At 37.0% G+C, this 27,099-nt stretch overlaps 1 protein-coding gene across 2 annotated transcripts in view; it reads right to left on the reverse strand.

Annotated features, from left to right (window-relative positions):
• The window catches only part of ntrk3 (neurotrophic tyrosine kinase, receptor, type 3), a 340,701-nt gene that overhangs the window by 142,528 nt on the left and 171,074 nt on the right, over positions 1-27,099 (reverse strand). The window contains exons 8-10 of one of the 2 annotated variants that reach the window (XM_015379852.1): positions 18,593-18,892; positions 12,902-12,951; positions 9,103-9,196 (exon numbers count right to left, since the gene is read on the reverse strand). In XM_015379852.1, the coding sequence (XP_015235338.1) occupies positions 9,103-9,196; positions 12,902-12,951; positions 18,593-18,892 (444 nt within the window). Of the gene's footprint in view, positions 1-9,093; positions 9,197-12,901; positions 12,952-18,592; positions 18,893-27,099 lie in introns of both variants that reach the window. The other variant, XM_015379851.1, reaches the window with a different exon arrangement.

A 27,099-nucleotide genomic window follows, 5' to 3' on the forward strand; every position in this document is an offset into this window, starting at 1 on the left:
TTCTGTGTTTGCATGTAGATATGTCAGATAATGGGCATGGGGCTTTTAAACCAAAAGATATTTTTCTGGCAATTTGTTTGACATTTGCTGAGACATATGGCAGTAGAGGGCCTCTCTGCAGACGGACACGTCTCTTGGCTTGGCGGCAGAGCTCGCCCTGGCCACTGGAGGCCAAGCGAGTCAGTGATGCAGGAAATGCTGCTATGAGCACATGTGTGTGTGTGTGTGCGTGGGGGCTGATTATCCCCAAGCCTGGTTAAGGTAATGTAGCGGAGAGGAGGGTAAGTCGGCCTGACACTCACATCTAGATCACAGAGGCTGGCAGACTGCTGCAGGATAGAGGTTGTGTGTGGATACTATATGTGTGCAGCACTCAGCTTCAGGGCATGTCTGAGATTTATCCACCTGTCTATCTGCATGTCTGCAATGAAATATCAGAAGTGTGTGCACTGAATTTGTTGAAATGATTAGGAAAGATCAATCAAATATAAAAAAAGAGGTTCTTTCTTTACAGTATCTGCTGTAATATCTGTGGACGGTGTCTACCTGTGTGATTTTGGTTGCAATAATAACTTAATGGCTTCGACTAAATCTGATTAAATGGGAAGCGTGCACACACATTGCATCCTGTGTGGCACACTGCCAAGGTATTCAAATGCTGCTTTATCTGACCTTGATGAAGCAGAGAAGGTTGCTTACTGTTGCAGTGCTGAAGGAAAATATGTTTTTTTTTTCCAAACCTGAAACAAAGTCAAGCAGTAAACAGAAGCTTCGATCTGAGTCATTTATTAGAAGCTAGAAAAAATACTTCTTTTTTTGGCTAGGAAGAATATGGGACAAGCATCTCTGAAAAGATGGCAGGAAGTCACATGACTTAGTGTGTGTCTGTTCAGGCAGTAAACATACGGTGACTCATATACTGCCAAGTCAGACGTGCTTTGCAAAAGTTGTTTTTTGAATCAGTTCGCATCAAGCCTTTTTTTCAAAACAGACATCCGCCTCCAGCGACTCTGCATATTTTTGTATGCCAGGGGAAGTTTCTCTTATTTTTTATCATCAGCGTCTACCTCTTTACAGTTAAAAGCAAATGCCGATGACCTAAAAGGGGTAATGGAAACTTAATGTGACTTGTTTGTCGATGAGGTGATGCACAGTGTTGGACCAGTTCACGCTAATAACGAATTAGATCCAAGTTTGGTTCAAACAGGTGAATTGCACTATATCAGTACATTTAGAAATTAGCTCTCAGTCCAGACTGGAAATAGCTCCATTTCCTCCAGGGAATCCTTCTAACTCAATATGAAGGTAGTAATGTCTAAACATCATATCATTACCAGAAGAAGCATTTATTGTGGTGAGAATTAGAATATCTCCCGAAAAACAAACTACTTTTCCATTTAACGCTTGATAAAAGCTAAACATGTATTGCCGTTCCATTATACTTGAAGTCAAAATGGCGCTGAGAAAGACTTCTCTGCTTACCTTTTTTGCTTTTTCTCTGTGTACTTGGATTATACTTTGCAGCTATACTGCAGAATAAATGCAAGGTATCAGGGAATACTCTGTGGGCAGTTTTTCTCCAGTCTTCATCAAACCAGAGGTTGTTTTTTTTATATCCTGGTTGGAAGCACAGCAGCTTGCTGTAGGTTTCACCAGAGATGCCAACAAAGGCATGCTTATCCAGAACTACCAGCGTCGACTATTTACCTGATAAATGCCAGCTATCTTGTGAACAAAAGGAACTCAAAAGGTAACAAAAGGTAAGAGACTCAGGGCAAGAAACTCCCATGGCTTTGCCACCCTACGTTTCACCAAAGGTGGATAATCCAGGTACAGACAGTAGAAGGCATGCACAGAGATCAGGTCCAACCATTTGGATTTCCAGCTCTACAATGCAGACTAATCACCTGGTTAAGTGAACAGGATGGAGGAAAACAAGGAAGGGTTTTTACTTTCTAGACCTCTGCAATTCACCAAACCTGGCTAAGTGAATAAACACCGGCCTGTGCACTCCTGTTGTCTTGAGGAGAAATCTCACATGGAAAAGGAGAGGAGGCAGAATCTGTTTTGAAATAAACTAAGCTTTGTGATTTTATCTCTCTCTGTTACAGTCAGAAGTCATTTAATCCTCTAAATAAGGGATTAAAAAAATAATAAGGAATATTTTATTTTTATTTTTACCACTTTCATCATAATGTACAATTATAGAATTGTCCTTTAAATTGAGCTGCCTTGTGTCTTCTTAGCAGGTATCAGGACATATCCTCACTTGTTGAAACAATTAGAATTTGGCTTATGACTTGTTTATTTGGTATCTAATCTAGTTAGATGGTATGCCACTAGTAATGGTGCCTAAGTATTGATAGTGATACTAAAAAGGGAACTAAGTAAGGTATAATCTCTGTTAGAAACCATATAAAACTCTCATTGGTGCAGTCAATGGTGGACCATTGGAGAACTCCCCCCATGCTGCCTCCTGTCATCATCTCTTTCAGTTTCCAGAACCCATGCTTTCTGAAAACTCAAGATGGTTCTCAAAGACGTTTAAAGAAAAAAGAAATGTCTTGCAGCAACTCAAGGAATACAGCCCACCCGCCATAGCAACCGTTGGTCATGTTCTATTGTACATTGAAGCTATTTTTTCAGTCTGCCCTGTGTTTGTTGATCACTATGTGGTTTGCTTCTTCTTAAAACAAGACTGTTCCAGAATGAGACAATGATAAAGTCTGGAGGAAATGTTATTGGGGCTGACAAGATAAGGCAGGGGTCTCAAACTGAAATCCCCAAGGGCCAATGTCCTGCAACTTAGATTTGAAGCATAGATGTATATATATCCTTCAAATCACCTATCTCCAGAATGAGCTCAATAGCAGAACTTGAATGCTGCTAGTGAAGAAGTTACCCATTTGATTCAGATTTGTAGGACAGGGGACAAAGCAGGTTGCAGCAAACCGGCCCTTGAGGCTTTGAGCTTGAGACTCCTGCTCTAAGGTGAGGAGAAGGGCAGCTAACATCTGCAGCCCGCCCCATGTTCTAAAAAACAAACTGTTAATACAATTACCTTTAGGTGACTCTGAGTCTGAGCACAGTACTGTTAGCAAAAACCACCAGAGGGGAAGGCTGTCTCTGACAAACTTAATAAAAAACGTACATTTTGCATTTTCAGTCGTAAAATAAAATGGACTTAATCGCACTAACAAAACATCAATTTTTTTGTTTTTTCTTCACTTAAAACAATGGCTGTACATATACATACATATGCATGCAGTGGCTAAACATTTAAACTGAATGTCTGACTGTAGGCAAAATGGCCCCAGAGGGGACATAGTGTCCTGTCTCCTTTTTCCAAACCCAGATAGATTCACCTTTTGCCTATAATGAACAATTAGAATCTTGAGAAATAGATGGAGAAGATGGGGTCCAATAAAAAACAAATGATTGGCTGTGGCAGCTCACGTGAATGAAAAACCAAAAAAGCAAGAGGGAATATTCTGTACCCTGTGAGCGCTTGAAAGTCAAATTAATATTTTTTTTTCACAAGCTATCTTAGCTAACAAATTCTGGTTCTAGAAAGACTGATAATATTTTAATCAACACTTTGATCTCCATCACATTTAATACAGAAGAATATGTGATCAGATTCTATTTCGCCCCACCCCATGAATGGTAAACTGATTTTTATAAGATTATTGATGATGATGATGATGACATCATCAACCATTTGCAAAATTTCTTATTCAGATTATTTTTAGGGAAAAAAAAGAAAACTATATAATAAGTTTTGATTTGAAAAGTAGGGATGTCTGTTGACATCATAAAGTGGAAACTGTCTCTTTAATAAAACAATTTAGGAGTAAATAAAGCAAAAGAAGGTTTTTTTCTTTTTTAAAGTCATCCTTCTTATAGTAAATCTAAGTCTTCTCTCTTCCATCATCTACCATTTCCTCCTGACATATGAGGTTATTTAAATTTGTGTGTTCAGTATGTACTGATGTTCTACTGAAAATGCAATGTTAACAAGCAGCCAAAAATAGCACCTGCATCGTCTGCTGCTCATGTAAACACTCAGCAGCTGCCAGCACCTAATGTGGATGAGCCACACACAGAACCAGAGTGCTGCACGATGTGCAAGCGATGCTCAAACCCTACTGGGACTTATACAATTAGCTCAGGAGGGTCTTCACATGCACAATGGTAGCATGGTAGTGTTAATCGGTGTGATATAAATAACTTTTGTTTTTATTTTGTTTATTTTTTGCCTTTAATAAGACCTATGTGGTATTCAAATTGAATAGGAGCAATACATATACGAGAGAATGTGACATGTGATCCATGTTGCTTGTTCTGCCTGATGCCTGGTGAAGAGGAAGATGAGAGTCTATAAAACTGAGTATACCAATCACATTAATGCTTTAAAATATTGTTTCATGCTCATTTCTTTATTAACAGTAAAATTATTCTAATTCTGTTCAATTGCAAGTGTCTGTTATCAATCTGCTTCTTCTCTTTCACACTATAATGTTAAAGGTGACTACTATTACCTTATCCATTGTTTTTGGTAGAAAAGGCTGTATTCTGACAATGAATTGTTTATTTTCATGCTACTGTAAACATTTAATTGTTTTAATGTTTAATTTTTCCAGAAAGTAGGAATAAAGTTGTTGTTATATTTTGAAGAGTAAACTGGATATGCTAAAATCAGACCAAACAGGAATCTAAGAAATCAGTTGTTGGCAGTACTCGAGTTGAGGGGGGATGAAGGGGGATAGCATCCCTTTCTAAAAGAATCTTAAAAATCCTCCCCCTTTTTAAATTAACTATCCCCCTCATACCACCCAGAGACATTGTATTACTGAATGTGTAGAATTTCTACTATATATTAACAGTAATGGCAGTAATATTGCCCTTTCAACATTTGGCGGGCTGTGGGCATCCGAGTAGCCTGAACAAAATAAATAAAATCAAACAAGTGTCCTACCATGATTATGAAGCTGAACGTAGTGGGAAATTAGTCCCATACTGTGTAGGGGCAGTGTGTAGGGCTACTGTGTAGCCATGCCAACCCAGGGACTGACTGCACTGTAAGGTGCCTTGGTCAAGCTCCATGGACCAGCGTACCCGACATGGAACAACCATACCATGCATATTGCTTTAGTTTAATGCACTGTATTAATTAGGCTAGGTATGCTTCCAAAAAAATAAAACAATTCCACAATCCCCCTCCTTTTTTTTTTTACAACTAGACTAGTGGATGTTGGACACAACCTTTGTGATCAGTGTAGGTCCTGCATTGATTTAATTCTTCTTTTGCACACATAGGAATTAAAGTCTTGGTCTGGAGATACATCTTTAAAATTACTATTGAGTAATAGCCCCGCCTCCAGCAACAGGGCTGCTTTAAATTCCTAAAAAGTTACCGGTAAGGGTGATACTTATTACTGACATGCAAAATGTCTTCTTCTAAAAAAGCATTATTGATTCCCTCCTGCCAAAAATCTGTAGGAGAGGTACTCCAAAGCCCACTGGTCTGAATCATCATTTGATGGATGAGCCTGATGCTTTGACTGCAAGGAGTTTTAGCCTGGAGCTAAGGTGACACAACTGTAAGACAGGTTATCTGCAGCTTGAGTAGATATGCTCATTTAGCTGAAAGTATCATTAATCAAACCACAAAGGATCTACATAAAGCATGCAGGTGAAAATACTGTGCAGCACTGAAGAATCAGCAAATAAGCCCCCCAACACACCACCCCCTTTTTCTACAGCCACAAAAAGGGAGAGAAAAAAAATAAAAATAAGAGAGAGACTTTTTATTGGAGGGCCAGAAACGGTCGGTGATCAAACTCCAACAACCAAAATAGCCACAGTGATTTAGTGGAGCGAAAATCCATTATGGCTCCATCCAAAGGTAATGACTTTTTCAAGCCTCGCAGCTGATTCTCCAGAACAAGAGTGGAAGGAGAAAACACACACAGTGGACAAATCAGGCCTTTGTTCAGAACAGTGTGGGGTCCTGAAAGAGACTTTAGGTCGTTCATTCTCTCAGTCTTTCCTAATGGCAGCAGAGGCAGTTGCTGCAGCATCTCTATCAAAGCCAAAGCCACTGTCTAGCTTCAAAATGGCAACTGGGTGGCATGTTTTGAACCACAGATCTATTAGTATCGAACTGCATCTTGTTAATCTAAAGCATTCCACTACAGTGGTGATTACTATGGATGCAATACTCAACAGATATTGGATTTGGTGTCTTTTTACACACAAAAATTACAATCAATCATGTACAATTATGAGAAAAGAGGGTTTAACTCTTCCTGTTTCGATGACTCACCGTCAAGGTGCCTTTTCTTCCTGAATCATCATAGACATTTAAAGCTGTGCATGACTCTATAGATAGAAAGGCTCTAATGATGTTTAACAAAATCTAAAACTAAGATTGCTATATTTGCTCTGTTTTGAAGCTGTTGAGCTGCAGCATATCGGTGTGTCATTTTTATAACTGCTTATAATGTATGTGAGAGGAAGCAGAGCCATCCTAAGAGAACCTGTACATGCATACTCTGCAAAGTATCACCAAGATGGGATTCAAACCAAGGACCTTAATGCTACAAGGCACCAAATCCACTAAATGCACCACTGCACATTCTAACTTGTGAAGCAGAGGTTAAAAAAAGGATATTAAGAAGACATACTCTAAGGTTTTAAGAAGAATTTTTGAGCTAGAATCCATATTTTTAGACAGGTGAGACTGCATCTGATGCATTCCTTTGGTAAGTGTTAACACCTATCAGCAATGATCATTGTTCTGAACATTATCACATGCAGGCTCCGGGTGCTGTCACTGATGTCAGGCAGTGCACAACCTTTGATTTAGATAGGAAGTATAGCTCAGTAAACATATAACCAAAGCTGAGCTGTAACATAGCTTCCTGACAAAGTTTTACAGCAAGATTTCTATTGATTCTCTTAAGCTGCGTAGCCTAGCAGCTAAACTAAATCTTACCCACACATAGGGCCTCACAGCTGTGGGTGGATGTAAATAAACTCCTGTGCTGTGCAAAATCCAGTTACATGAACTGAATAAAGGTACTTGAATAAAAGAGAAATGACAAAGTTAGGGTGCAGACGGCACATCATTAGCAAGCAGATCTCATTTACGGAAACACAAAAAGTCTCTGCGACTTCAATCGGCTTCTCGAGAGCTGTTTATGGTGTCTTGCTTGTGACAGCATTCTGTTATTTTCTTTTTCTCTCTGATTTAGGGTTCAGTGTGGTGCCTTTGCAAAGGCATTCATACACCTTGAACTTTTTGCATTTCAAACTTCAGTATATTTTACAGTGTTTATGTCATAGATCATCACAAAGTACTGTGGTGTAGGTTAGTGTTATAAAATCTAACTCTGCTTTGAAATTTTGCAGACCTTTCTCATTGACCGGTTTTCTGTGTGGATGGGTTTGCTAAATGAAAAGTTCTATATATACACTTTTAAATCAAACACAACCTAGGATCTATTGTACATACAAAACTGGCAAAATCTAGATTTGTATTTTTTACATCACATTAAATGTAGATAAATACATCAAACTGTGCTTTTTTTTTTAGATTTGAATTATTCCTCTGCTATGTGCTTGCTAAAGGAGCTGATATAATAAACAGTGTGTGAAGCCTCATTAAAACATGTCCTTGATTAGAGCCATCTTTAGGCCACTGTGTTAATGCCACCCTTGAAATTATTATGGTAGAGTTCTTTACAGAGGCAAATAACCATCTCTAATCCTCTAAAACTGCTAATTTACAGGTGACATTCGCTCTTCCAGGTCTCTGTTTTCTACCCTAAGCATTTACAAACAAACAGAAAGTGTTTCAGGCTCAGAGTGACAAGTTAATGTTCATCAATATTTTCATATGAAGAGGCTAGATGGCAGAAATTACAATGCACAGTTGAGCAAGAGGATTGGTTACATTAAAGTAAATTTACACAAACTTACAAACAAAGCTGCTGACGCTATATTAAATCAAATGCAAACAGTAGGTATTACTCATCTTATCAGGCTGATGAAAACTGAACCCAAAGGATCTAAACTCCCATCTCCCGACTCCCCTGATTCACGTTTATATCAGACAGTTTTTTGTTTTTTATCTGTCATTACATCAAGAGCTGAATGATGAGAAAAACCTGCTGCTGGGCTTCAGGAAATACTTTACATAAAGTGATAGAAATAGATAAAAACATACATTTCAACTCAGCGCAACCAAATCATAGCAATAGCAACACCTGTTAACTAAGTAAGGAAGATTAAAAGTTAGCTATTTTGGCATCAGTTGTTTATCAAATAGATAAAAAGCATAGATTTAACAATCTACATAAAAAGAGTGTATACTTTTTACAGTGAATGGAAATTTTGTCTATGGCTCATTTAAGCTGCAAGAGAGGAATACTTTCTGCAGATAACAGGAAGGCTTAACGAAAAACAACACAGTTTCTTCTTCTTGCAAGATTTCAACCATCTCTTTTAACTTTTGACAAACGTTTTGAAAATCCAAACTGTTGTTTTAGAAATGCTAAGCCCCTAATTGCTAATATCAGACAATGAAAATTCCCTTTGTGCATCTGCTCCTTATGGCAGCAAGGCTAGAAAACGTTCTTTGCATATTTCAATCAGAAATGGGAGGTCTGTATCAGCTTTAACAAGGGCAGTAAAAAGCAAAAAAAAAAAACTGATCAGTGCATCTCTACTCAGAAGAAATGTTAATATTGAAGACATCTGATATCAAATGGAATAATTGTTCAAATATAACTCATATCGTGTTCTAAAACAGAGAAACCAAATTCTCTGTCTTCTGTAAAAGTGGAAAAACAGCATTTTCTTCCAAATGACACAATCGGGCAAATATAGCAAAAATAATACAATGGATTATTTAACCTGTACTAAAATGTACAAGTGCTACAGTTTCCATTAAAGATTTTCAGCTCAACAAGGCCTGGGAAGATTTTCAAGAGGTATTGATTCCACACTGATATGCATCAGCCAGATAGGGAAGCAACAGAGGGTTTTTTCTGCTATTCTACTTGTGCAACTATTGCATGAACTTACCTTTCATACCGAATTTGGAGCGTCTGCCATACTTGTTGATGAGAACAAAAAGGACGAGGAGGAGGACGCAAGCGAAGCCTGCTAAACCCACAGCGATGGTAACCTAGGAAGCAAAGGAGCTGTCAGACTAGAGCAATCGGAAAAAACTGGTATTAGGATTAATAATTGCAATTTAAAGTCACAGTCAACTATAAATTGACCAGAAATAACTCCAAGTAAACAGCTTTTATATTTATAAATAAAACTGATGGGTTGATCTCTGCTTGGACTACTTATGTTGCACCGTATTTGAACTACTAGCGATTTCTGCATTTTTTATTCAAAATGATTTGTAAGTTTCTTTCAGCTTTTTTAATAGTTTATACTTCACTACATGAAATGAATATCAAGTTTCCCTTGATCAATGTCAGATCTGTAATCTTAAAAGCACATTAAAATAAGAAAAAAAACATGTGTGTTCACTTTAGAACAGATAAATACAGTAACCATATAAAAAATAAGGCCAACAGGTGTAAAAATTGATTTTCTTTCCTTTTATCTGCTCTTATTCCAGCCTAATAGCTCATATGATTGAACCAAGCTGTTGTTCGAATGTGTTTGTCTTTTTTTTTTTTTTTGTTAATGCTGTACAGGCTCTTGTTTTTTACTTTTTTTTTCACAACTAAGACTTTCAAGTTCATTTTATTATCAGACAACCACAAACTGATTAAATAAAATGCTATCTTTAAAACAATGTTTTCCTTTATTAAGAAAAAAAAGGAACCCCGACAAAACTGCAGCTATGTGAAAGAGTAAAACCCCACATAATGACTGAATTCAAATGATGAATAACACATTTATTCAAAGGCAAACCCAACAAAGAGCGGTCCAAAATTCTCTCACAGCGATGTACAATGCCTTTTGCCAGTAATCTAAAATGCATAATTGCTGTTGTTGCTGCCAAGGGTGCAACAAATTAGAGTTTCTTATTTTCCCTTAAGAAGTTAAATCAGGATTTGGAAACTGCTTCTGCATTTATTCAGGTTTTTTGTCAGATGTTAGAGTTAGACAGACTATCTAAACATGTAGGTGAGACAAAGGAGTAAATAGAAGAATGGTGGAATTCTCATGGTTTGCTAAAAGCCCAAGGCCTTATAAAATAGAACTGTTATCCTTTTTTTTAGACTGATGACAGTCATTGAATTTGCTTTTGCTATCTCTCCTTAGATTTCAGTAGATAAAGGTATTATATGGGGCTTTTTTTATCTTTTTTTTTTTTTTTTATGATTTATAGATTCTACCAGTCTGGGAACGATCAGGTCCAGGTATAGCCATCAGCTGTTTAAAGCTCAAACAGGATATTTTTTTCACTTTTACTTTGGTCTGAATTGGGTAATTGGGAATTTCTATCTTTTTCAATGACAGAATATTCCAAAAGAACCAGAACTTAACAATATAAATCACATTAGAACATTCAGTTGGTTTCTTGGTCATACAGCAATAAATAAACTAAGTGTGGGCTATGTATTCTAGTCAAAAACAAAGCAATTGTATTCATATCATAAGTATATTTTTAGTTACCGGTACTATTTCGAGTACAGTATAAGTATTCTAGATATAATACCAAGCAAATATAGCGGTGACTTCAAAGCTATATTTTTTGTTGTTTTCATATTTAAACAAATTCACAGTGTCAGAGGCAAATATGAGCCAGAGTTTTTTAAAAACAGACTAACACCTCAGGTGTGGAAATGCAGATGCATGGTGATGTTTAATGCTAACAAGCTGCTGCTCTGTATCTACATGTTCTCTTAATTATTTTTTTTTTTTTCATTCTAAATCATTTTATGGATTCTATTTATTGTAATTTAAGTTTTCTAACATTTTTGGACACACATGTAGTACTAACATTTCAAATTATAGAAGTCACAGATAATGAAAAAAGTCAATATGCAGTAACTCTCAGGAGAGCTCGTTTTGACCATGACTTTTTAGGAATTTACTTTATAAAGACAATAAATCTGATCGCTATACTTTTATTCTAAATTTTCTAATGTTAGAATGAGAATTATCAAAATGCATATTTTTGGCCATGACATAATGTCATCAATTATTACCATACATGCTGTAGATAAACTTTTCTGTATTAAATGTAAGAAAATTGAAAAGAATGACACCTGTTTTTGAGCCCCATTAATTATTTTACTCTTTAATTTTAATAAAAGGCTTCAGAAATTATCTGCCTCAGCAGGTTTTGCAGCAGTGACATGCTATATTCAGTATAGTGAATGGTGCCACAGCATTTTTTCTCTGCGGGGACGTGGTCATAGCAGGAGACACACGTTCTCAATTAATAACCAGATAGCGGCTTACTTCCATCAGGTATCAGAGGACGGTATGCCAATGACCGGTATGCAGCCTACCCAGGAAAGTAGAGCTGTCACACAAGAGTGACAGCAGCCATTATGAATGTTATTAATTACACCTGTGCAGTTCCTACTCTCATATGTCAAAATGTCTGCCATTTATAAGTCTATTAAGAGCCCATTAAAGGTTAGCTCTATCTACTGGGGCATACTGGAATAGTTCACCAGCAGCAGTTTTCAGGAAGAGAAAAATATGAGAAAATATAAGAAATAATGGCCTGTTTAATAATGCATAACACAGTCCATGGCATACCGAGACACTTTTTAAAGTCTTGATTACCAAACGGCGTTTTGTCCATGGAGTGATATTAAAAACGCACAAAATACACACACATACTTACTTAATGCTTTTATCAACATCTGCAACATTCAGCAGAACTTTAACATTGGTAGCCTCCAAAATATTTGTATTTATTTTTTTACCTTTTTTAAAAATGTTTGTTTCATTTGAACAACCCACTTTATCGAGTTGCTAAATACATGTGGATACAGTGCCACCTTTGCTCAAAGATCAGTATATAGTAGGGGTCAGTTTTTCCATCATGTATAGATGTTGAATTATCTGTTTCCATTCACCTATTTTGGGAGGGTTCAGATCTTTTTCAATTTAGTGTGATTAGTTCTTTGCAACCAATAATAAAATAATATATTGCTGAATTACGTTGAAATCCTGATTTTAAATGACCCAGAATAAGTAAAAGAAGGGATTCTATGAAGTTTCCATTTCCAGAATTTTCATAAGTTCCACCTTAATACGTCTTTTATTTTTGGATAACTGAAAAATCCCAGATTTGTGATGTCCAATTTCTCAACATTTTCTCCAACAACATGCTGTCGAAGGGTTCTTTTCAAAACCAGAATCAACACAGGGCAATAAAATATCAAACGTTCAATTTTCATTTAAACTATTTCCATTACTTTTGAGACCTCTTTTGAAATCGTTCCATATCTTATCCATATTTTGACTGCTATCAGGACATCTAATTATAATTCCAACTTTTATTTTATGTATCAGGTTTTCTCGGTAGTATCAGGTGAGAGCATCTTATACAAATTCCAAACATGTCTTTCAGTTTGTATTTTCTTTTTTATATAGGAACAAAACATTGTTATTCTCTCATTGTCTTTGTCATTTTTATTTTTAGTGTTACATTTTAAAACATTTAAAAACTTTTTTAAGTTTAAACAGTTTTTTTTTTTTGCTGTAGGGTTCTTCAAATGTCATAAACAAACTGAAGCTAATATACCTATTTTAAACCATGGCTATAGTACTAGACAACAAAAAAAAAAAAAACTGTTGGGGTAATATGCAAAAAATAATAAAATCAACCAGCTCTCTGGTAATGTCTTGATCCTCTGTCTTTAACATTTCCTTTAATAAAAAAAAAGAAAAAAAAACTCACCCCGAATGTATCTTCTTCTGGTTGGCCTGTATCACCCTCAGGATTCTCATCTGCAAAACATGAGCAGGAGAAAAGTCACCTGAGACTTAAAGAGGGAATAAACTGCTTAACGGCGTTGGTTTACTCCTTCGTTGTAAATGTGTATAATGGCCCTACTCTCTTTTATTCATGCGTTTTATACGCAGCCAAGCTCAATTTTGTCATAAAACACAATCAATACAGCAGACTAATGCATTTTCCCAATGTAAACTTGTGTAACTCCCCTAAATGACCATGGTTCTGCATCTGTTATCACATTAAACAAAAATAATATTTACATGGATTAATGGACAGCCTAAAAGGCCAGAAAACCACAGACTTGACTTTGTCTAGAGTCTTTCATTTTAAGTACTGATATTGGCATATCAGAAAGACAAAAAAACACTTTTTTTTGTTGCACCTTATACATGTGTATAAATATCCACTTACTTTTCAAAGACAGTTTGTCACATTAATTAATTACACACTGATTTAAATTAAATTAGATTTAATTTTTAACTCGACAATTCTAATGCACAATTTAGCTTTCAATCAATTTATCGATTGTAGCTGCAGCTGAATGTTTGGGATGGGGTAAAACTTTAAATGTTTTACGGAGTGTAGAAGGCATCGCTTCCAGTACAACTCTGCTTTAGCTGTACTATCCCTCCCATTAGCTTTGACCATCCTACCTGCTGCGCTGCTAAGGAAAAGTTCCTATTGCCACAGCCATGTTTCATCATGGGGAGGGTGTATTTGGCGTGTTAGTGATTCACCTCTCATAAGTCCTGATCTACTAAGACCCAAATAAGAAGCTAAAAAATGGTAGTTTAAACAAAAATTGCATATGCAATTTCAGGGTATGTTAGGGGTGATAAAAAATTTTGTTAACAGGAGCAAAGTGTGGCTTACTGTCCTCTGACCTCTTCTTTTTTTGTGCACTACTAACTGTTTTCAAAGCTTAGTACATCAGACTTTTTTTTTTGCACATCAGAAATGGCAATTTTCAACAGCACTGCACACAGATGACACATATGGTGGCTATGATGAGACGATATAGTCAAAGGAGGAGAGTAAGCGTCTTCTCTGTTCATGTAGAATTCAAAAAACATAATGGGAACCCATTACCTATAAGATGATTTAACCGCCTCTGGCATCTGCATCATTCTAAATGTTGCAACATTGCAATGTAAATTTTTAATTTCTTATTTTTGATAACCAATATCACTCAGAAACATTTATCACATTGTCTTCTGAGACACAACAAGATGTGTCTAACAAATAGAGGAAATAACAATTGAGCACAGCATCTTTATATTCATCAATTTTGTTCAAAACAATTACTTGTAGCAGCTTTTTTTACTTAACCTGATGATTAAATTGTGATTAAAAAAAACCCCTACAAAATGACACCAGAAAAAATTTATCTTATGGCAACACCACTCTACTCAGCCAAAAGAGAGTGTAGTGTTGCAAGAAGCTTTTTTAAAAAATATCATTGCTGAATATACTATATGTATCTACTATTTGAAATTTGTACTATCCAAATTTGTCGGTATGCGAATAACATTTTCCATTTTGTGTCTGTCATTGTATCACTGCTTCGTTTTCATCGCAAAGAGGCCAGACATTTTTAGCATCTGAGTTTGCCTCTGATTTTAAAACATGCTAAATATAGACATGGAAGTTGCAATTCAGCTTCAGGTTTGATAAATATCATTTTGCAAGATAAGTGATTAATTTACACATACTCCACCCAGTATTTTCCATGTCCTGGGGATTAGCATATGCTCTGCATAATCATGCTAAGTGTTTGAGCCTACTCCCCTGCTTATTTTAGAAATGCAAACACTGTGTGCAACCATTTTCAACGCTATTTCTGACATTTTGAACTGAAAAAGCTTCCTGGATGCGAAGCGAAACGTCTTCAAACTTGGAAACAAAGTCCAGTGGATTATTTTTTAACTTTTTTGGAATCAGTTTAATTCAGTTTATTTATATAGCGCCAATTCAAAACACATATCATCTCAAGGCACTTTACAGTTCACCGGATCATATAGTCAGATTAGTTCCAAGTTTTCTTTCAATGGAAAACCAGTTGATTGCATCGACTTACTGACTAGAGGGCAATCCCTCACATTAAGCATGCAGGTAGCGACAGGGGAAAGGAAAAACTCCCTTTTAACAGGAAGAAACCTCCAGCAGAACCAGGCTCAGTGTGAGCGGCCATCTGCCGAGGCCGACTGGGGTTCAAGGAGACAGAAGCAGACAGAAAAATAAGCAGAGATACAAAAGGCAAATGTAACAGGAAACACACATCCAGGCAGATGAGCTCCAAGCCAGCTCAAACGTCAGGGGATGAAGAGAGCAAAACAAGCCAGCCACAGACAGAGAAACAGGACTACACTGAAAAACAGGCCGATCTCCAACAACTATAAACAAAGGTGCTGATGGCAGCAGCACAGCTGATATTTCTCTCCAGGATGGAGTGACAGCCAAATAGGAACAGACGAGTTTGCTATTGACATGCTATTGAGTTTGTATGCTTTTTATACTGTATACATAACCCTTTAGTAGATCAGAAAGATAATTCCTGCATGACTGAGAGTCTTTACCAGTATCAGAGAGAGTATTTTGATTGCAGGGTAAAACACTTATGTTTGGTCTAATTGAACCAGAATACCCTATCCTACCCCTTCCATGTCCCTTACCTTATGGCTTCCTTTTATCAGTGTGTCTTCTTTTGATTATTTTTACAAAGACCACGAGAGTGCATCCCAAGTCACTGTTCTGTCAGCAGATTCTGTCACCAGAGCTGTGGATTGATGCACTGTCTCTCTATTGCCAATAATGTCTATTGTATGTTGCCCAGACCATCAATGTAGATAGAGGGCTGTTTTTCTGTAGCTTTTGCCATATCAGATTATATCACATCATATCATATATAACTTTTATGCTTTTGGGATTAAGTTCTGCCTAGTGACTGTAAAATATTCAAAGCTGGCAATGTTTTTTTTATTACCTAACCATGTCTTAAGCATCTCCACTTGCTTCCACTTTACTATTATACATTACCTGGATTATCACATTTGACCTCAGTGAAGTACTATACCCCAAAATCTGTGGTTGTAATGTGAACCAGGGACACTGAGACATAACAAATATTTCAAAGGATTAAAGAGAACTGTCCAAAAAACCACTGAAATTGCGAAAAAAGTCACAAGAAAAAACAAAAGGGTTTTAGGTGAAGTTTAATTTAATGTACTGCACTTAAAATAGGTAGTTCTTTTTTTCCTAAAGTACAATAAAATTAAACTGAATAATAAATTGAGCTGATATGAAGACGGATCCTGATTTGTACCTGTGGCCAGGACCTCAAACAGTAACAGCGGTCAAATTATTGGCTTGCTGCCAAAGGCTGAGAAACAAATACACACACACACAGCACGAAAATGTTATGTGTGTGTCTCACTACTAACCCAGAGTCCCTCCCTCTCAGCCATTATCCCCGTCTTCTCGTCCCTCTGCCCTCCTCCCTGCTCAGCAGTGTTAGCATCACTCAGGCTGTCAGTAGATTACCCTCTGTCACTGAACTTTCTCACATCCAGCAGTGCTGGTTTGTGCATGTGTGCCAACGTGAAGCCTCAGCGCGCATTGTGCGATAGCCTTCAAATCCATTTGTCCAAATCACTAGTCATACAGCAGTGTCATAATCTGCAACTGTTTAACAATGGCTTTATATGGATGTGGGAGGAATCTCTAATGAAGGTCAGAGATTGCACAGGCCCACTTTGTTTTAGCTGTCAACAAGAAAGCCATTGAAACAACCTGAAATATATCTTCAGACCAGAAACAGGAGATTTCATGCAGAACCTCTTCCTTGGGTAAGTTGAGCGTGACCCCAGTGGAATTTTTTCATTGATACATTTCTTTAGATTATTTGCATGCATTATATATTTCAGTATAAAAACGACTGTTTAAAAATAAATAATTATGTATTTGCGTCTGTCTATCAATCATTATATGGCTAACTATTGTAAAAAAAAAAAAAAAAAAGCTCTGGTGAGTTGAGCAGGAGCGCTGACCACATTGTTTTTCCCCTTGAAAAGCTTGCAAAACTCTCTCTGTCAATGTGAAACAACTTTCAGTGGAGGCAGTATTATGCTGTGGGGTTGGTGTCACTTGTCACATCGCAAAAAAACAAAACAACAATTGTTATCAGTACAGAGTCAGATATGCTGAGAGGATTTTGTAATCAGGGGCTATTCTGGCTCTTTGGTAACTACAGTAGCTCTATCCTCAATGATATCTAGCTTTATCTGACAGTTTATCAGACTACCACCAGAATTTGGTAGTGGAGAAGAAATTCAATCCCACTGAACACTTGGGGACTATAGCTCAGAAGTTCTATTTATGAAGGAGGTAGTAAACACAAGCAAAATTGCTGCCTTGGAACAATTGCTGGGTGGCTTTTTGATAGGGCTGAAGAGCAGCATCAGGAGGAAGTGAAAGCCTATTTTGGCTTCCTGCATTTTTAATGGACCACCAGATCCCCTGTTTCCTATGTAAATAAACAGTTAAATTGTTTTTCTTTTTTTAAGCTTCAATGATGAGAACCAATACATGACAGCAAACACCAGTCAACAGCAGAATAATCAGTAGGGAATTAGCACAGAGGATTTAGCATTTTTTTAATCATTTGATCCAATCAAATAGTGAACACTGCTGCACACAACTATGTATGAGTTTTAATTCCAAATACTGCACTAATTAAGTGATTATAATAATTATGTTGTATACAATGATAATATTATTTATTATATTATACCCTGACCTAAATATTCAACTTTAAACCAATCTGACTATATGATATGGTTGAATTGTCTCTGCAAAGTGCCTTGAGATGTGAATTGGAACTAGATAAAAAAACTGAATCGAATTGAACTTACAGGCTCTCGTTAAAGAGGAGAAATAAAAAAAAAGTGCAAACAATCTAGTACAGAAAACTTATTAACAATTCAGAAATGAAATTGAGAAGTAAAGTGAAAAGAAAAATAGATTGCTAGTGGCTACATCATGAACTGGAGCACAAAGTTAACAATTTATAATTTTTTACAATCTGGAGAGTACAAGTACCTCTGTGTGTATATGTGTGCAAATCCACATATAACAAGTGCCAAAGAATGATAAGACAGTAAAAGTAAAATCCCAACAGGGCTGCTTTGGAAGAGAAAAACTCAAATATTTCCACTGTGTCTGCAAAAGAAGAGACAGAGAGTGTCACACTTTTTCATGAACTAACAGGATTTAACCCTAGAATGCTGATCATGGAGAGAAATTTGTCAGAATTGGGGTTTTTCTTCTCCCTGTCCCGTGAAATTCATGTGATCAAAAAATGAACAGCCTTCTGTACCTGACTGCACTTAAAAGAATCCGTGCAGCAAGGGTTAGTTGCTAAACCTGCATTCTCTGTTGGCAAGTTTTAGAAGCCCCCAACCCAAACGATAGAGTTTAGGAGTCAGTCTTTAACAGTTGGAGAATGCTAGCTGTAGTTTTATGTATAAAGTAAGTTTTAATGTGTTTCTTTTCCTTTATTTGGTTTTTATTTTCGGTTGTTTGGTTTTAGAGCTTGGTAAATCAACACAAAATAAAGTAAAAAAGTTATCCACTCACCCATATCCTCGGGGGGCGTGAGGAAGTGACCATATACTGTCTTGGTGACTGTTCCCAAAGGGTTGCTGGCCTCCAAAGTGTAGTTGCCATTATTTATGTGGGTTGGGTTTTGAAAAGTCAGACATCCCTCCAAGTAGTCCTGGTAGAAGTCCATGTCCGTTTTGATATATTCATTCTGCTGGATCTCCTTTTGTTTATAGAACCAACGCAGTTTGGGGTGTGGGTACCCACGAACTGTGAACTCGATGCAGGTGTCAAGGCGTTGTTCAGGCTCAGCCAACCTCAAAATTATTGGTGGAACTGTAGAAAGGAAGAAGACATCAAAAAACACATGAGACATTTTGATGCTAAATCTCTGTTATTGTGCAAAAACGCAAAAGTGGTAGATCCTCTAAAAGTTATCTTTGCAAGATTCCTATTAGTCACTAAAATCCATATGCCTTTTAGAAAATATAAGTTTAATGTGCAAAGGCCTTTATTGGTCAAGAATGTTACCCACCCCTTTGGCTAGGGAAAACCTTTTCTAAAATCTCAAGATATGCAGAAGCAGAATTAACACAAAATACTTCACGAAAGGATGACATTTAAAAGGCAGGTTTCTTGCTTGAAGTACTGTTGGGCCTTTTACCAAACACTACATGTTCCAGCAGCAGTTCACGGGACAATGATGAAGGAAAATGAATACTAGGACTAAGGAAATAGATTGTGGAAATTCTTTGGCTTAAAAAAGCCCATAGATTCAGTTTTTTGATATGCTGCCACAACGCCACAAAGCCGAGAGGCAATTTATCTCTTTAATGCTATCAGCTCCACTTGGTGAACAATTCATCCACCCATTTCTCTTTGCAGTGATTCATTTTTGCTGCTATATTAACAAAAGGAAATATTTGGCAGTTGGTATTACCTTGCACGTTTATCCTATGTTTTATCCCCTTCATCACATCTACTCTATCATAATACAGCAGTGATTATGTCCTGCTTTTGCCTTGTGTAAGCAATAGGCTACCCAAAAATACCTCAAAAACAGTTAGAAAATAATGGCTCAAAGGATAACTTATCTATTGATTATCTGATGAAAGAAAAAAAAAAACAGGAAAAGAAAATGGTTGTTGATATCTGGGACTATCTGATGTCATCCCTCAAAGATCCAACATTTTCAATAACTGTATTGGAGTCTAATTGACCAAATCAGTTCTTTCAGTATGGTCTGGTATGCTGAATAAAATCACCTCATAGAAAACACATATACGCCTAGTATCAGCCTTTTTCTTATAGAGAGATTCATTTGAATTTTTCAAGGTAAGACAGTCAAGAGCAAGATGTGTCTAGTGCCTGTTATGTGGCATTTGAAATGTGGTGAGAAACGCAATATTTCAAATGGTATAATTCTTGGAAAAAATTTCATTTCAAATCCCACAGCTGACTGTTAGCCCAGAGTAATATTGTAACACAGCAGACTTCTAAGCAGTGGTGGCTGGCCAATAGAGTCCGCGAGGGCGCCGTCCCACCAACCCAATGACCCTTATTAAAAAATATATATATATATATTTTTATCATTAAATTTTAAATTAGCATTTAAAATATTACGAAATATATTAATATGTATTTCTTACATATGCAAGATACATATTTAATCTTTAATGACTAGTAAAGCGTCATTTAATTTTTTGTCGGATTGGTGATGAACTTTCACCGTCGGGCACAAAAATCTTTGCCCATTGACTCTCATTAAAAGTTGTCCATGCACAGAAGCTCCACTGCAACACAAAAAGGAAAAGGAGAGCTGATGCGAAGCGTATTTGCTCACCACCTCCCACCACAGTGCAGACGTTTTGTGGGTGATTGACAGGTCGAGTCACAGGGGTTGGAGATGCATTGGAGAGAGAGATATATAGAGAGAGAGATAGACATGGCGCAAGAACCGTCCTTTTCCAGGACCGGGTTTAGCAAGAAGGCTTGGCTAGCAGCATATAGTGAGGCTAATACTTTATTCTTCTTTCCCTGCCTCCTTTTTAAATCATCAGGATCTGAGCCAACACGGAATAAGAAAATTATAGTGTACTTTTTCTAGATGTGTGTTAATTTGCATAGTTTCTCTTAAATAAATACATTCTTAGAAAATAACTAGTTTTTATAAAGAAAAAAAAAAAAAAGCTGACTAATAGTGTCTCCATCATTAAACTGGTACATTTTTCTAGGTTTGTAACACAATACTGGACCATGTAAAACACAGATTTATCTTCACAAAGCTTCAGAAGGGCAAGATTTATGTACAAAAACTAAACCTGTACATGGAATTATGTTTTGTTTTTATAAAATGTTTTTATAATGTTTTTTGTTGTTGGCATTCATATAAATATACTGGTGTGATAACTTAGTATATGTTTGACTGGTTTTTGGTATATGTCTATTTTGAATAAAAAAAAAAAAATAAAAAAAATAAAAACTCCACCAGCCGCCACTGCTTCTAAGGAATAAATAGTGCTGACTCTTTAGTAATTATCTCTATGTCACTTCCTCATTTAGCAGATCTGAGTAGTACCAGTTGATTTAAAATCTAAAGCACTTCTTTCTTTCCAGTTATTACACAAAGATAGTGTAAGGGCTTGAAGCCCTTTTAAGAAGACTCAAAATTATATTATATTCACAGTTTTTCATATCTGCTCTCCTCATCGCTTGCATTTTTGTGTAAGATAAGATGAATTGGATAAACAATACACAGCTCAAAGGGACAAAAATAGCATCTTTTACTACTTGGACATCCCTAAGAATTATGCATAAGTGAATACAGGTTTGATCCAGAAACTAAATACACCACTTAAACGCCTCCCAAACAAAAAGTGACTCCAACTTGTAGCTCATAAAGACTGAGCTTCACCCTGGGATGCAGAGTGAGGCAGTGGGTAGCACTGCTGCCTTGCAGCAAGAAGATTCCCGGCCCAGGGTCTTTCTGCATGGAGTTTGCATGTTCTCCCTATGCATGCTCTCTCTGGGTATTCCTCCCACAGTTCAAAAACATGAGTATTAATTTACTTTTCCAAATCCTCCTTAGGTGTGAGTGTGTGTGAATGGTTGTTTGTTCTGTTTGTCTCTGTGTTGCCCTGCGATGGACTGGCGACCTGTCCAGGGTAGACCCGCCTCTTGCCTGTAGACAGCTGGAGATAGACACCAGCATCCCTTGTGACCCCAGCAGGGATAAGCATGATGTAAAATGGATGGATGGATAGAGCTTCAACCTTTAGAGAAAACTCAGTCTTCTTTGTCAAATGATTCATTGTCAGCACCTTAAAGTCTGTATCTATTGATTCTAATAGAGCAATACTTACACTGACCCCTACTTTGCTTTCAGCCATAAACTCAGCTCTGTGACTAACCCCCTTAGGAAATTAGCAAGATAACAGATATGGGACTATGGGCAAAAAAGGAGAGCCATGTAGCAATTGTATCTTGGCTGGGGATAATTATTATTAACTAAGTATAAAAATCATTTACAAGATAAAAAGAAAATAAAAAAAACAATCCACTGGACTTTGTTTCCAAGTTTTAAGATGCTGAGCTTCCCATCTAGGCAGATCTTTCAATTCAAAATGTCAGAAATAGCATTGAGTTTGAGGTTTTACACAGTAACCCATCAAAGCCTTGTTTTTGTTTTGAAAACATGCAAATTGAAACGGATGAACGGTTCCACCCCTTTGCAATGGGTTGTTTTTGGTTCTTTTTGTTAGCCTGTAATGCCCCATACATGTCTATGTCTCTGAAAGTGGGTCGTTAAAGGGAATTGAAAAGATACAAATGCAATTTCAGTGTTTAAATCAGTCAAATTAAAATGGTAAAAAGAGAGTAGGCAAATGCCATTTTATATAAGCATTTTTTATCTTCAACTTTATAGCCTAAATAACCATAAAGCAAAGTAGCACCATAACTCTGTTTTAGTGATTGGAACACATAATTTCACAAATTTCTTTAGTGACAGAAAATATTACAATAAAGTAATTTTACTTATCTAAACCAGAAGGCTTGTACATGTGTGAACGGTGTGGGGGTGTGTGCTGAGCTGCAATTTTTCAGCAAGAAAAGAAGGAAGACATGGAAAAACGCAGAGGAACAAGAATTGAAGTGAGGGCGTGTATAGAGCTGTATGGCACCAAGACAAGAAGAAAACACAGAGGAGAGGAAAAAAAAATGTAATTCTCGCCTTGATAGACAGTAAGGGACCAATACACTTCCCCCTCAGCATGGCTGTCAGCCCAGTCTTAGTCAATGCGATGCAAGTCATTATTGCGCAGCTTGATTGTCCATGTGATCACGGTGTCCTCGTACTGTCCACACAGATGACAAGCTTTCATAACTACATGTCTCCGATCAGTGAGAACTCTGAACACAAAGCCAGTCGTGCCATGTTATTTAGGGCAGGCACAGTTTCGTGACAGTAGAGGGAACAAAGCTGGAAAAAAATGTGTTAAATTCCTCAATGTTATCTAAGTAGATGTATTTCTAACTGGCTTCTTAGCACAAATTTATTCCAGACATGGGTAGAAACTCACCAAAACAAAAAAAACACACATACACATACACACACACATACTGCCATGGTTCTGCCATCGTAGTGAGTGACCATGTGTTGATTCCTATTGACTTCCATTGATTTTCTGTCATTTTCAACCCTTTCTATGCCCTAACCCTAAACCTAACCCTAAACCTAACCATTACCAATGCATACCTCACCCTAACCCAATTGACACCTTAACCCTAAACGTAACCATTAGCAAAATAGCATGTTAGGACTGGCAAACTGTCCTCACTTTGCAAGAACTGGTCCTGAATTTGATGGTAAAATTGCAAAAATTACCCTCATTCTGAGGGCTAGACAGGTACATACACCCCCAAACACACACCTACATACACACACAATCGTTTTGCTATAAGTATTCAGGACCATGTGTTAACTCCTATTGAGATTCCATTGATTTTTAGTCATTTTGAACTGGTTCTATGCCCTAACCCTAAAAATAACCCTAAACCTAACTATTATTAATGCACATCTAATCCAAACCTTAAGCCATTCAACACCTTACCCCTAAACCTAACCACTAGCAAAATACCTTGTGAGGACCAGAAAAATGTCCTCACTTTACAACAACCGGTCATTAATGTTATGGTGAAATAAATGTAAAAAAATGGTCCTTAATCTGATTCCTACACATTCTGATTCCCCACACACTCACAACAAATGATGAAAAAATAAAATAGGTATTAAAAGCATTGAGAAAAAACCTAAAAACCTACCATCCATCAGTATCTGCAAAACCTTCCAGTGCCAAATATTACCAGCTGATTTGTGATGATTTTTCTTCATTCACTCACTCCAACAGAGCGGTGCAAGAGTACTACTTTTCACAAATGATTAGGGTGAAATGCTAAACAGACAGATAGATTGGGGCCTTGTCTGGAGGAAGGTGGGTGCTGCTCTGATATGTCTTGATAATAAATGGTGTGTCAAATAGTGAAATTCCTGAGTTATACATTGGTATGGATCCTGAAAGAACAAGATCCTGGATGCAAGCAACTCAAATGAGCTTCCTTTATAGGGCGGCTGCACTTGACCTTTGTGATGAGGTGAAGAGTTTCATCAATGGCTAATTACTTGCAGCACAACTGTTGCTCAAACAGTTAAAATTAGTTCAGTAAAATGGAATGTCTGAACAAGATACTACCAGGGCGATTCCATTTGGAAGTTTTACAGGCAAATCTCACATAGAGAAGATCCTGCAGAAGACCTAGAACTTGCGTGCCTGAGGGATGTCTGTTTTCTAACCTCTTTAATGTGGTTTAAAATAGGTAAAACATAATCAATGGATGGATTTAGGGTGTTCAATGCTAATTTCCAACGCAAATCCAATATTCTACTTAAATGTTGTTATTTTCTTGCATGTGTCGGCTTTTCAGTTGTTAAAAAACATCTATAGTCACTAGAAAAACATTTTCAGAGAAAAAGTTAGCGCTACATTATGAACTTCTCCATGACAGTAATGCATAATTTTTTGTCGCTGAATTAGACTGATCTTAAGATTTAAACTACTAAGAATTACAATTCAAAGGGCAGCACTACTCATCAATGCAAAGCATTTCATAAGGATAACGCCGTTCACAACTTTGTTTAATAAAACTACCAACATGATTGACCATGTCAATAATAGAATGCTAGGCTGGATCACATGAAGGACAAAATAAAGCAAACAAGTAAAGCTTTGCCAGTCCCCATTGCAGTAGAGCTGTTATTGTTCGTGACAGCACCAGAACAATGTGCCTGCTGAACTTGCATTGTGGTTAATTACACTTTCGCAAAAATAGCGAGCTCATCTTTGAATGCAGAGAATGTCGCTTGACGGCTGGTAATTTCGCTGTCAATCAGATTACTCCCTAATCAGAGCAGCAGTTTAAGCTATTTTATGACATTTCCAGAGACAATAGGCTGCACAGGGGAGGAAATGTAATTACCATCAGAGCATGTGGTGAAAAATTAATAAGTTAATTTGCAGCACCAGCAGAGTGTCAACAGGAAAGAAAAAAGTGCCTGGAGATGTACATCCATTGAGTGTCCGTATAAAGGAAGCCCTGCAGATGTGACGCTGCAAAGTCAATCTGTCACTCTTGCATGGGTCTCAGCAGCCCGGCTCCAACAGGGAGTGTTTGAATTGTTGACAAATCTCCCTTGTCCTGTAGCGTGATGCATTACAAACAGCCACAATAGATTGTGCTCTACAAGAAGAAGCTTGCTGCAAAGAGAAAAATGTCAGGCATCTTTGATAAATATTGGTTTTAAATACAGTCTGTCCTAAACATGCCCAAGGCCAATATACTGAATAGACTTATGTAACAACTGAAGTATATCGTGTAATTCATCGTCTCAACGTTAGACAGACATTCTGACGGTTACCAAATCATCATTGCTTTTTCATGGCTCAGGGATGGAATTTTTTTTTTCTATCCTTTCCGCTGAGATCAAGGCTGAGCTTTCATGTGGGCTGGAGGCTACATACTTGTTAATTGGCTACATCAATTTCACTTGGTTTGTTACTGTGCAACACCTCATTGCATTCTAAATGTACCTGCATAATTTGGGTGCTCAGCTTGATGAAGGAGATTTTTTACCCTACCCCAACCCCCATTCTAAATTATTCTCTCAGACTGTCTGTGTTATTAATACATGATATATTCCCATCTCTGAAATAAGCCTATCAAAGTTGCATTGAAAGAATTTGCATGAAAGACATTCAACAAATTCACTTAGCCTGCTGCATTCACAAGCTACGTGAAACATATATATTGCTTTTGCAAAGCATTTATTTGCTTTTGGTTGTCTGTTTTGTGGAATCTTTGAACTATAAAGCCTTGTAATGTGTAAAACTACATACACCCCAATTTTATATTCGTCACCAGTATCCCATTGCACTATATTGGGATGAGCATAACAGATCACTTTAAATCAAAAGGACGTGTTGCCATTTCTACTTCATACTGAAAAACTGGAAAGTGAGGAAGGCATTTGTATTAATTCCCCATTTACTCTGCTTAATATGAGTTGTGCCATTAAGAAAATACAGTGCAAGGACTTGCCAGATAGGTAAATAGAGGGGTGTATTTAATTTAAGTATAAATAGAACTGTTGTAAACTAACAAAATTACAAAGAACGGGGAACACACCAGACAGATCAGTAATGAAAATATTGACACAGCTCTCAATAGACTGTTTAAAGCATCATCTAAATAAAAAACTGAAAATTAGACCGAAAACATCATCAATCCCTTAAACAACCAAGAGGCATATCTTGCCACAGTAACTCCTGACGTTCTTCAGAAAGCCAAAGCTAAGGTGGGAAAACTAATAGTCATCTGAGAAATCTGGCCTTGTTCAAAATCCTAATTTAGGTTTTACCAGCTTGCAGGGGATAGCAAAATTATGAGAGATGCCCTTGCAGTAAAGCAGGTCAGAGCATGTTATAGTAAAACCAGGTCAGAGTTGATGAAAAATAGAATAGAAGCTAGAAAATAGTGAGATTAAGACAGTGATTCACCCTCCAATACTATGTCTGAACAGTACATAAAAAAAGAATTGTATCATAATTTAACTGTAAGCAATGTCAATATCACTAGGAGCAGTTGAGACTGCAAACATATAAGCTAATTAATGTAAGTACCCTAGATTCTGGCACTGAATTTCTTTATTGAATACTTGTACATACTTTTTTATTGCAATACATGTCTTTATCAGAAAACTCACTCAAAATATCAGAACACAAATTTTCTTAATGCTGTGGAGCCCTATGTAGTCCAAGACTAAAACCTTTCACATACAGAGATTCAAATGGTTTAGAACAAACCATATCAGTGTAATGGCATGGTCCAATCAAACTCCAGACTTAGTTCAGGTGCAATTCAGTGCCAAGAACTGATGTTCACCTTAACGGAATAGTACACCCAAAACATGATTAGCCTTCATCTTCTAC

Source organism: Cyprinodon variegatus, unplaced genomic scaffold (assembly GCF_000732505.1).
Source record: "Cyprinodon variegatus isolate N-32 unplaced genomic scaffold, C_variegatus-1.0 Scaffold201, whole genome shotgun sequence".
In the NCBI taxonomy this organism is placed as follows: Eukaryota; Metazoa; Chordata; class Actinopteri; order Cyprinodontiformes; family Cyprinodontidae; genus Cyprinodon; species Cyprinodon variegatus.